The 12,496-nt window shown below is 35.1% G+C and overlaps 1 protein-coding gene across 1 annotated transcript in view; it reads left to right on the top strand.

Moving 5' to 3' along the window:
• The window catches only part of MDN1 (midasin AAA ATPase 1), a 98,408-nt gene that overhangs the window by 65,786 nt on the left and 20,126 nt on the right, over nucleotides 1-12,496 (top strand). The window contains 12 exon segments of the mRNA XM_072408636.1: nucleotides 465-700; nucleotides 1,879-1,974; nucleotides 3,171-3,265; nucleotides 3,804-3,919; nucleotides 4,008-4,157; nucleotides 5,389-5,498; nucleotides 5,896-5,969; nucleotides 8,486-8,684; nucleotides 9,349-9,493; nucleotides 9,641-9,787; nucleotides 10,136-10,262; nucleotides 10,802-10,907. Of these exon segments, the coding sequence (XP_072264737.1) occupies nucleotides 465-700; nucleotides 1,879-1,974; nucleotides 3,171-3,265; nucleotides 3,804-3,919; nucleotides 4,008-4,157; nucleotides 5,389-5,498; nucleotides 5,896-5,969; nucleotides 8,486-8,684; nucleotides 9,349-9,493; nucleotides 9,641-9,787; nucleotides 10,136-10,262; nucleotides 10,802-10,907 (1,601 nt within the window).

Genomic DNA, 12,496 nt, shown 5'->3' with positions numbered 1-12,496 from the left:
ATTTGCATTTCTGAGAGTTGGTAAGGGGCTTTGTGTAGGTTTGAGACCAGAAGTATTTGCATGTTAAGCTCCTGCTGGTTCTTGCTCTGTTGAGGCACTGCAGATGGATTTATCAGCAACCCAACAGTTCTCCTTTTCAGGGAGTAGGTATTACAGTGAGCTGTTTTGGTGTGTTTTTAACATTTTTTTTTATTTATACTCTGACATTATCTGACTTTTTTTTTACAAAAAGTTGAGTGCTGGGCAGTTTCCCATATTATTAAAACTAATTTAAACATTTACTGACCTGATAAAATGTGTTTTATGTTGGTTACCTGTTGCATTTGCAAGTAGTCTGCATTGAAAAATATTGTTTATGTTGTACTGTGATGTGCTCCAAAAAAATTGTTTTATAGAGAGCACGATTTTTTAATTTTGCTTAATTATTGATTGGCATGAATACTTCTTCAAATTCTCTTTTCTAGGCGCTGAAGTAAATGATAATCTTCTGGGAAGTCATTTATTGGCCAGTACTCTTCTTCAGAACACAATATCTGGAAACACTTCCTCAAACATTATATTGCAACAAGATGGTCCTTATGATTTCTATCAACATCCTAATATCCAGCAGGTCACGCAGTGCTACCAAGTTCTTAATCATTTCACCCTGGAGATAAACAAGCTCCTGAAAGAATGGCCAGAACATCCTGCTTTGGTTCAGGTGAGGAATCCTTGTTGCCAAATCCTGACCACTTTAACTCTGTTGATGTCATAATACTTTTGAACATTTTTTTTTTTTTCCTAAAGATGCTTGTTGATTAAATAATATAAAATTGCAAGCAGAATACAATTGCTATGAACACAAGTCTATAATACAATATAAAAAATGACTAACATTCTAAAATGATTGAAGAAATCTAAGACATTTAGTGAAAAAAAAGTTCTGCTTTCTTAGCTAACCATAATCCAGCTAGCTAAGCTTAGTTAATATTCCTGATATAGATATAATTCATAAGATAATTATTTAAGGACCCAAATAAATTCAATTTAGAAACTTTAACCTAGAAGTTCTTTGTTGCAAATAGGACTTGCATTGAAATGAAAGAGTAAAATACTAATAAGCAAAGAGTTATACACTTACTGGCCACTTAATAAAGTACACATTTCTTGTACCTGGTATGACTTGCTCAACAATGTGCTGAAAACATTTCCCAGGTTTCTTGGTCCATATTTGCATGAATGTGGTCTCCTGTTGGTAAAGTCTATCTATTTCAACATTCGATATGTTGTACGTTCTGAGCAGAGGTGCTTTTCATATCTTTGTTCTAACAACTGGTTATTTTAGATACTGTTGCCCTTCTATCAGATTGTACCTGTCTGGCCTTTTCCTTCTGACTTTTGGCATCAACAACAGATTTTTACCCAGAAAACTATCCCTTGCATGGTCCTGTTTACACGCCATTCTCTGTAAATCCTAGATATGGACATTTGTAAAAATCACAGCGGATTTGCAGTTTCTGAAAAACTCAAGCCAGCTTGCCTTGCACTAACAATTTGCCTTGTTCGGTCACTTCAGTCTCCTTTCTTCCCTATTTTGATGCTCGATTTGAACTTCATACGGTTGTCTTGACAATGTCTACATGCCTATGCGTGGAATTTCTGCTATGGGTTTGGTTGATTTTATATTTGCGTTGCATCAAGTTAAACCGGTGTACCCCATTAAATGGCTAATGAGGGTAATTTCCCCTGCAAAACTGCTTTTTAACTTCTTATGTAATGCAGGAATAACATCTGCCTAGCTCAATTAAGCTATTTTTTCAAACCCAACTATCCAATTTATTTACTAAAGAATTTAACCATTTTCTTGTATATTGTAACCTGAAACATTGTTTTTTGCAGCTTTTGGTTATAATTGATCGCATTCAAGGATTTCCTCTGTCCAGCCCACTTTCCAAATTTTTAAATGGTTTAGAGATGCTTCTATCAAAGTCCCAGGTAAGTGTAGCTACAGGAAAATACCTTCACATTTGTTATGTTTAAAAACTGGACACAAAGCTTAAAGTTACTATTGCTCATCTATTTCTGAAAATTCTTGAAACGTTTTTATTAATGTTCATCCTTTGGCTTAAGTACATCATCCCAGTGCTGGTCAACTTACATGGTATAGGATGCACAAATGGGGCCTCCCACATCACTAAAGGGACCTACGTAATATTTATTGATTGTTCTGCTGCAAAAGCCATCAGACTGGGGAATTTCAACAGTAAATGGTCATTGAACAGGAAATGTTGGTGAATGTGAGGACATAAGGCAGTCAAAGACTAAAAATCACTATTACACCCTATTCCAGTTCTATGCTTCTACATTGGCTCCCTACTGCCCTCTTAAAATATTACCGTATTTTCCGGCGTACAAGACGACTTTTTAACCCCGAAAAATCTATGACAAAGTCGGGGGTCGTCTTGTACGCCGGGTACCAGTACTTACCTGCAGCGCCCGGTGTCCCCGCGAGTCCCCTCTCTGGTCTGGCGTCCCTGCCAGTCCTCCTGTGCCTCCTTCTGTCTTCCTGCTTTTCAGCTTACACGAGTCCTCCTGGGCAGGCTCGCGTTGCTTCACAGCAGGACTCGTGTAAGCTGAAAAGCAGGACGTGAGCCTGGATTAGCTGTGTATTTGTCATATCAAGGTTATATTAAAGAAGACTTTTCTTTAAAAAAATCACACACGCATGACCCTAGGATATTTGCATATTGTAAATGATTTTTTTTTTTTTTTTTGGCATGAAAATAAAGCAAAGATTAGGACCTCTACTCTGTTATATGCGCTGAAATGTGATTGTTTTACACCAATAAACAAAAAAGTTTTTTTTACATATGCACGCATAGATTCCTCAATCTCAAATACAGCTGCTCCAAGTACAGATAAAACTACAGTCCATATAAACAAACAAGATTTCTAAAATATTAAAACATTTACAGGGTAGTTTACGTTTTTGACATTAAAATGTATACATAATCAAAAAATATATTTAGTAGCTTTAGGGTTTTTCATTTAAATACATTTTGTAACCAATATCCTAGTCTGTTCATTCCAAGGAAACTTGCACAAAAAATAAAAGTGACACTTTCTAACTGAAAATTTGTGTAGATTATTTGCAAACTTTGTATGTTTTTTTTTTTTTTTTTTTTTTTAAGGATTGGGAAGAAAATGCTAGCAAGAGTCTGTCTCTGCGCAAAAACCTTGATGAAGTTACACAACTTATTATTCAATGGCGAAAACTTGAACTGAAGTAAGATTTTTCTTTTTTGTGTGTGTTATCTCAAGTGCACAAAATACCTGTTATTTTGCCAGAAATCTTGTAAACTGATTAACTTCTGTGTACAAGGAGAAGATATTGAAATGATGAGTTCTGTGTTCCTTGGAATCCATCAGAAGTAAAGTAGGCAGATGTAAAAGCACATGCTTGGGAATTTTGAGTTGTGCTGTCATAACAATCGTATGAGCATGCTATATTTTTGGCATATCAACAATTTTTTTAAGTGCGTACAACATATTCAAAGTATTAAAACATAGGAAAATGTTTTTTCAGAGACGTATCTAGATGTTTATTTTTTTCTGTGTTCTAAATTTTCATAAACATAACTGCATTTCAACCAATTTATTTTACATATTGAAATGTATTTACAAATGCAATTTCACTTGCACCATACTGCAAAAAATCAAGACTAGAGACTTTTTTCATTGTCAAGATGTTTGAGATTTTATTTTTAGTTGCTAAATTTTGTTTTCTTAAAAAAATGAAAAAAAATTTTTTTTTTGGTTCCCAGCTGCTGGTCTTTAAGTCTTGATAATGCTGCGAATCCGCATGCTAAGAAATCCAACAAACACTGGTTCTCAATATACCAGCTGATTGAAAAGTACTTGGAATCAGACAAGGAACAAGGTAGTTAGTAAATGAGTATGAGTATGTTTGCAGTCCCTCGTTAAAGTGGCTTGTTTCTGATGCTGATTTGTATGTTTAAATTGTTTAGATGAAGACAGTGAAGCGTCCACGTTACAGTCTATTACAAACACACTTCAAGCATTTATTGAAAGTTCCACACTGGGAGAATTTCACTCTCGTCTCCAGATGCTGCTGGTTTTCCATTGTCATGTTCTTCTTGTGATGCAGGGAGAAAAAGGTATGTGTTATCCGGCCCATACTGGTCTAGGCTTAATGCAAAATATTCCAGTTCTTTATTGTCTGTGGCCGGAGATTGAACAATTACAGGGCTTTAGCTTTCTATTTAATTAAACTGGTCATGATTAAAAAATTTAAAGATGAGTATTACTAACTACATTTATGTATTTTTTCAACCTGGCTGTACATTTTTACACAAACATTTTTATTGAGATTATCAATTATACAAATGACAATAGAAACAGGTTCACTCATGTTATTGTTCATTTAAATAGAAAGAAGACTTTGAGGTGCAAATAATAGATCACAATGTAAGATAGCTTCAGCATAGAATGATTTAGACTTAGAAACAAATGCACACTCACAAGACTTATTTTTTAGAAAATAACTGGGAGGGTCTGGATGGAGGCAAGTTACTTGTTGGGGGTTAACCTCTTATTGCTTTATACTTCTTTATATAGAATCCACATAGTATATTAAACATTTAAAGTTGTGATTATGTGGGTGCAATTAAAGATAATAAAACTTGTCCATGTTGAAAAAAAAAATATTAGTTCAATGTTAGTATCCTTATTTAAATAAGCTCCTTTTCCCTTTATCCTAAATATATATTGGCTAAATTTATTTTCTTCTTTTATTTAAGCACCAAATCTTTTGTGCAATGAAAAAATATCAAAATTTATTAGAAATAAATGTGCACATGACAATAAGAGTAAGATTTTAGGTAATCAGTGGGGACCTTGGACAATGTTCTTTTTCAGTACATACTTGCCTAACTATGATTGTACATCTTAATAATAACTGCCTTTAGTATTTATTTCCAGTTTGATAGATATTTATGAAGCAATTAATGTAACTCGCACCTAACTTTCTCTGCAGGCAGTTCAACTACGGTACACTAAAACATATGCACCAAGATGTACCAGTGGTGAAAGTCATATTCACTGCTTCATACATTTACCAAAACTGCCAAATATGTCATTTATTTCCTATATAGTTGACTGAGAGACATAACAGTATAGATTAGTAACAGATGAGGTGATGCTGTCACACACAGGATGTTGAGGGGATAAAGTTAGAACTAAAAACGGTCTATCTTCCTAGTAACTATAATTCCTCTCTTGCTATAGAACCACAGTTTACTATGGTGGTCCAAGGAAGAAGGAATTGAGTTTTGTCTTTTCTGCGGTACAGATTCTTTCAAGTAAAATTTTTTTTTTTTTTTTGTTTAGATTCTTTATGCGGTCTTCTTTGGAATCTCTACAATTATTATAAACAATTTTTGCCTTCCATCCAAGCAAGGATCACCGAATTACGTAGTCCAGTGGAAAAGGAGCTGAAGGTAAGACATCAGTCGACATAATAGTCACAGTAGTGCATGCATGCATGTGCAAAATAGAGATAAACAGAGAAAATAACCCCAGAATCAAAATGTTAGGTTTGATAAACCTGAATTAGAAACTTTTTCCTTCACCTGCAGGACCTAAATATCTGTGAATAAATTTATTGCACATGGTGTAAAAAATGGGCATAGCCAAGTTGGGAGGGGAGTAGGTAAACTTGATAAGAGCCAATTAAACAAAATATTGTACATGTACCATTGCAGTAGTGCCAATTTAATACTGAAGTGTTTGTTAAATCACTATCCTAGCAAAGTTCATACACAGGAAAAGGGGTAAGAAGTTGGTAATGTTTGGAATACAATTTTGGGATTGTAATTTATATATTTTTATTTTAAGGACTTTGTGAAAATATCCAGGTGGAATGATGTCAGTTTTTGGTCTGTGAAACAGTCAGTGGAAAAAACACATCGGTAAGAAAACAGTGACATGGTTACCCAAAGCATTTAATGGTTTTAAAACCACAAACATATACTAATATTATTAATAAACAGGATTTATAAAGCGCCAACATATTACCCAGCGCTGTACATTAAATAGGGGTTGTAAATGACAGATAAATACAAACAGTGACACCAGTAGGACCCTGCCTACTATACTCAAATACACAACCAAACACTCCACTGCGATGAAAGGACTTAACCGGCGTATATAAATTCACGTGTAATCTAACAAACAAGTATTTAAAAACATTTCTAATCTTAACATTGTTTCTGTTTAAAGTCGTTGTGCTGGCACAAACCAAGCCACAATTTGGTACAGAATAATACTCCGTGTTAGCTACACACAGAGCCCAATCACTAAAAATTTCAAGATACAAAATGATATATTGCATTCATTTCCCATTTTGATATAGTTCCTCCAAATCTCCAAAGCTGCTGGCAGCAATCACTTGTCTGAAGACTAGGAGGATTTACAATGAAAAAAGTGATTACCACATCCACACCTCATTCAAGGGGGGATGAACGAATACAAGAACACTGGTAATATTGGTAAAACTATCCTCGTTTGAGGTGATTGCTGCATTTGCCAACTTGTCCCCACATTAAGCTAAATAATAGGTAAGTATAACAAAAGGAATTTGTTTTTTTGAATGGGATACAAGTGATCATTATTCCAACATTCCTGTCTCAATCAACATCCCTGAAGAAGGAGAGTAAGATCTGTGAAATGTAACAGAACAAAAAGATTTGGTGGAACTATATCAAAAGGGGATTATATGTAAATTTATATATGCCGGTAAAGTCCCTTAAAGAGAAAGTAAACTGAAAAATGTCCAAAAAAAAAAAAAATGCACTTAACCTTCAATCCTGCAGCGCAGTCGATCAGTCCAGAGGTGTCTTTCATCAGGAAGGGGCTATTCTTCCTACGTCACCTGACCCAGGCACGAGATCAGGAGACATAGGTTGGAAAAAAATCTTGACGAACTAACTGCGCATGCGTGTGATCAGCAATTTTTTCCCCTTTTCACGAAAAGGCTCCTTTTGCCCGAGCATCTCCCATGCCCGAGCATCTGGGGCATGCGCAGAAGAAGCAGCCAAGAGCCTCCCGGGATGCGTGACGTAGGTATCCCCGGTAGCTTTGTGTTCCCATTCATTCTTGATCGCCTAGGCCAGGAGTCAGCAAACTTTTTGGACTACTAGGCCATTTCAGGAGGTCAAGAAGACACTAGGCCAGAAGAAACAAGGTGTCCAAGGAAAGATTTTTTTATTTAAATACAGTGCGATCAATGGGAAACATGATGTTGCATGTTCTTAGAGACAGATCCAAACCTTGTCAGAAAGCCCTTGAGGCCCTCTCACTGACGAAGGAAACAATCTCGTTGCGCAGGGCGATAACGCGCTTCAAGATGTTGCCACAAGTGAGCCAGTGAACCTCAGTGTGGTAAAGCAGATCGCCGTGATCAGCCTCTGCAGCTTCAAACGAAAGTCCCTTGTTAGATCTAACCATGGCAGGTGCACTGTCAGTAGTTACAGAGACGGGCTTTGTTGCCATGTTGGAAGAAGAATGATTCGTCAGTCCATTCGGGGTTGGAGACGCAACGCTCGAGGTCAACCTTCCGGAGACTGGTAGCTGCGCATTGCTTCTGCTCTTTAGGTATAGTAATTGGGGTTACTGTGCAGGAACGCGATGATATCGCGGGAACTCGCGATAACGTGTCAATTCAATTAGGCCCAATCCAACAATAAATAACCAGGGAGGGGGGGAGGTTTTTTTTTTTTTTTTGGCTATTGCAAAAAAACAAAAAACAAACAGACATTTTACCTTACGCTTAAATCTCAGTGGAGATGTTGGTTGTAAATTTATTCTAAGGGCTTGTGGTACATGACATATTTGATCTAACCCCTTCTAAGTGTTTACTCAAATATAAACCAATATTAAGGTACTTTTTATCCTAAAATAGGTTGTTCTTAGGGGAGATACTGGTAAATAAGCTATGCTTTTTTTCTTTTTTTATCTAGATAAACTTTTTAAAGTGTTTTCCACTGAAAAAAATGCAGAAAAGTGTCATTAAATTGTGACAAAGACTAAAAGCTTTAGGCAAACAGACCTATTTGACGTGATTGAATTGATCATCCTAAGTAAGGATTACAACTTTTAGCCAGTACTAAAAAGCACAGGAAAGTTATTTTTTTAACCTTATATGTTGTCTCATGTTAGTATTTTAGTATGATTCCTTTTGACACTATTCTGTTATGCAGAGAAGCCAATTTTGCATAATAATCTAAATATATTTAAACCATTAGGAGGCTTGTACTGGATCTTAGTAGTGAAAAACTCTTTTTTGGAGTCTACTCATGTTCAAATTAGCTATATTTTGCTGTATACATTTTTTTAATAATTCCTTTTGTTGTTTTTATTATATTAATGATTGGTCTTAATTATGTTTTCTGTTGTTGTCTATGCTTTTATTTTACATTACTTTCAGAACCCTCTTTAAGTTTACTAAGAAATTTGAAGCAGCTCTTTGTGAACCATCTTGTCCTGCACTAATTGAAAGTATTCAAGAGCAACAAATGGAGTTTAATGACGCCTCAACAGACTCAACGATCAAAGGACGCTCTACATTACGACTAAGGCTTACTTCTGTTTTGAAGGCTGCTTTATCTGGAGCAAGTAGTGCACCTGTAAGGCTTTTAAAGTAAAAATTGTATAAAAATAAAGTTAATATTTTATAATTGGTAAAGTTTTCATGGGTTTATGTAAGTGTTGTATAGTGGTCATTTGTTTTTTCTTATTAGATGAAAATCTATTCAAACAACAAATGCAAAAATATTACATAGATGGTTGTGTAAGCGCAGCCATATTGCTTTTTAACTACCAATACAAATACATAGATTTCACTGATTGTAGTAGCTCACCTGAAGTCTTTATTTAAATAGGGACCTTATCAGCAAAACTGTCTTGACACATTCATTTTTATTGCTAATGCATTCACAATTGCTGAGTGGTTATATTGAGCTAGACTCAAATAGATCATCCAGTTAGCAGATAGCTATCTTTAGTTACAAAGTTTTAAGTGGACCTTGTAGTTTGTAAGACAAATGAAGCAAGCATGCAGCTAAGTGCAGGACAACTTATGATGCAATAAGCTACCTAAACTGCATATTTTTTTAGGTAACTGTTTCAGAATGTACAATTATCCTTTAAAGCAAAAGTTAGGTTTTTAAAAAAAATACAAAGTTGTACCATCTTGCAGATACTTTCATAGTAGATAAGAGACGTAATAATTTGGTTTATACACAAATGTATGTTTTGTGAAAGCAGTTGTGTGCAAATTTGTTTTCACAGCTAAACTGTGGGGAAGACATTTATTCATCAGACTCTCTTCAGCAACGCCTGCCTAAATTGACAAAGAAGATGAGGAAACTGTGCGCTTCATTTATAAAGAATAGCCCAATGCCAGCATTGTTTGAAAACCTCAGTGATTTTACAGGCAAGTTAATTCTCAATTGCACTTTAAATCATTTTGTGCTTTTGTTTCCTATTGTTCAAGCACTACAGTATGTAGTGAAAATCATAGCCATAGCCATAATGTGTTTTATGCAGCTTTGAAAATTGATCTTATCTGGTTGTATTGCAGAAGGGATCGCTGAATCTGTAAATGAGCTACAGAATCTTAAAGTTAACCCAACCGCTGAGAAGGAAAAGCAGAAGTCTGAGGCTAAAAACATCCTTTTGCAGAAGCAAAGGGCACTCTCCGAACTTTTCAAAATGCTAGGCAAAAGCGGTGAGCAAATACTTTTGGATTGTATACAATTAAAGATAACTGCCCCTAAATCCATTTTTACTACATTCCATTTGTGTAATTCATGATTGTGGATTTAAATTAGTACAATGCTAACCCATTTTTATAATTTTTTAAGCCACTTGTTTTTTCATGATGTCAGTATTTACCAATTAAATTATGGTGGGAGGGGATTTGTTTGAATAAAAATAAGTACTCGTTAGAAAATAAGTTTTTTTTTTTTTTTTTTTTGTTTTTTTTTAAATAATATAACAGCAAGTTACCAGTATTAAATACAAAAAGATAGTAACTGATTATATCTACTTGAAATTTTATTTTAACAAAATGTAGGTTTGTCATATCGAAAAGGGCTTTCTTGGATACGTACCAAGAACAATCAAGATATACTTTGCCTGCACCCATTGGATGTAAATAATGCTTTGACTGTCTCGAACTCCACAGCGGAGATGAGTGCTGGGTATGATAATTTTTTTTTATTGCCATGAAAATTTACTGCATTATATAGCACTTAAAATCTTGAGTGATTGTTTTGGATGTAGTGGAGAGAAGGGTTGAGACTCATGTATCTGGTTAGATTTCACTTCCTTTCACCAGAACTAATGGGGAGAAAGACTATTCCCAGCAGGGAACTAATTGTTAGAGAGGACCTGTCACGATCTTGTCAAAAAAAGTATTAACTCCTTTCACATGCATGAGAATTAGACTACTGAACCTGGAAGAAGGCTTGAAAAGTGGGTGTTGTAGCAATGGGAAAGGATTTCTTTGCTTGTTAAGCCTGTTATAGCATAAAAAATATGTTGTATACCCTTTAGGTCTAATTTCAATTTTAACATTATTTAATCTCATTTACTAAGAGAGAAAATTCTTTTTGAAAGTGAATATGCCCTACTCTTTTGGTAAACCAATGTTGTAGTTTTAATTTGTTTACAAGATAAATTGGATGCCAAAATACATTTAAATAATAGACTGATGTTCTGCTTATGTACTTTCACTTAGGTTAATGGCTGAGATCACAACAACCTGGTATGGATGTCAGAAATACTTTTATCGATCTCTGGCACGTATCTCAAGATTGGAAACTGCACTTGTGTCCCCTGCAAAGGTAATATATATTTGTTTTCAGTTATGTGTAACCAGTAATCCTGATACTTCTAGCAAAGTGTGCCAGTTCTTTAAAACAGTTATTCTAAATTGTGTAATTTCTATAGTTCAGTGGTAAACATTGTATTTCATTATAGCTTTTTGTAGAAACAGTGTTTTGGTAAGATTTTAATAACATGGAAGTGATTACTGTTCTACTGTGACTGTAACAAAGTTAATTACTTTCATGAGTGATGTGCTTTGTTTTTTAATGAACTTTTGGAACTATTCTGAGTGTGACATTTTCTATACAATTATTGAAAATGTATATGTGGACAGCAATGCTATCTTTTTCCTAATGTGATCAATTAATTTTGCAACATTATGAGGGTAAGATTCTAATAGAAATGTATGCATTGTAAAGCTCACAGTATGCTATGTTTTATGTGTTCATTGGTTGTTTGATGTTTTATTTAGTCTCCATGCTATGTGTTTCAGTTTTATTTTCTGTATTTTCTGTACTTTCTATACTGTCTGTGTAAGGTATGCAGACATTATGATTTTCCTATCTTGTATGCTGTAAATTGGCTGACCCCTTCCAGTTTTTAATAGTGTAGTTATTCCAAGTATCAGTAGAGGCAAAGGAAGTGACATCAGGACAATCACAGGAAGGAAAAGGACTTTTTTGTCTTTTACTTGGTTCTACAGTATTTCTTAAAGTCACTTTTTGTTGAGCATCCCTCCAGTGTTTTACATGTATAGGTTGTACACTTGAGTTGTTTAAAGAAATCTGACCTGAGAGAAGCTTTCCAGAATTACTAAATCACTGTTGACCAGATGAAAGGGAGAGAAGCAGGAGATTGATGAAAATTTCTTTCATTTCTTTTTCACCTCCCTAGCCATCATGGCTACATGCTTCTTGAACTACCTTTAGAATTGGCTTCACCTTCTTCTATCTTGCCTCAAGAACAGTGTACCCTTTGCCTTTTTCCTGATCCTTCAGTGGTTTGTTTTTAATACCAGACAAATAGGGAACAACTGTAGAAGCAAAGCTGGACTTGCCAATATTATTATAATTAAACAGGATTTATAAAGTTCCAACATACTATGCAGCGCTGTACATTAAATATGGGTTGCAAATGACAGACCTAAATATTAACCTATTTCTAAATATAGACCTAAATATTAACATATTTAATAAACCCATATTAAATATGGGTTTCAAAGGCCCAGAAGAGCTTACAATCTAAAAGGTGGGGGAAGTAAGATTCAATAGGAGAGGGGAGATATGTAGTGGTGAGAAGTAGTGACGGTTTTAAAAGACAGAAGAAGATGGGTAGGGAAGTTTGAAAAAATAGGTTTTGAGTGCTCTTTTAAATGAGCAGAAGGTAGGAGCAAGCTGAATAGGAAGAGGAAGACCAATCCAGAGAGTTGGGGCAACTCTAGAAAAGTCTTGGAGCCATGCATGTGATGAGGTTATGAGTATAGGAAGTCAGTTGTAGGTCATCGGAGGAGTGGAGAGAGCGGCTGGGGGAGTACTTTTTTTTTTTTTTTAGCAGGTCAGAAATGTAAGTCGAACAGGAACTGTGGAGGTATTTGAAGGTAAAGCAC

The sequence above is a fragment of the Pyxicephalus adspersus genome, chromosome 4 (assembly GCF_032062135.1).
Source record: "Pyxicephalus adspersus chromosome 4, UCB_Pads_2.0, whole genome shotgun sequence".
Taxonomy (NCBI): domain Eukaryota; kingdom Metazoa; phylum Chordata; class Amphibia; order Anura; family Pyxicephalidae; genus Pyxicephalus; species Pyxicephalus adspersus.
The sequence above is the reverse complement of the archived record's forward strand: the minus strand, read 5'-3'. Positions and strand labels throughout refer to the sequence as shown.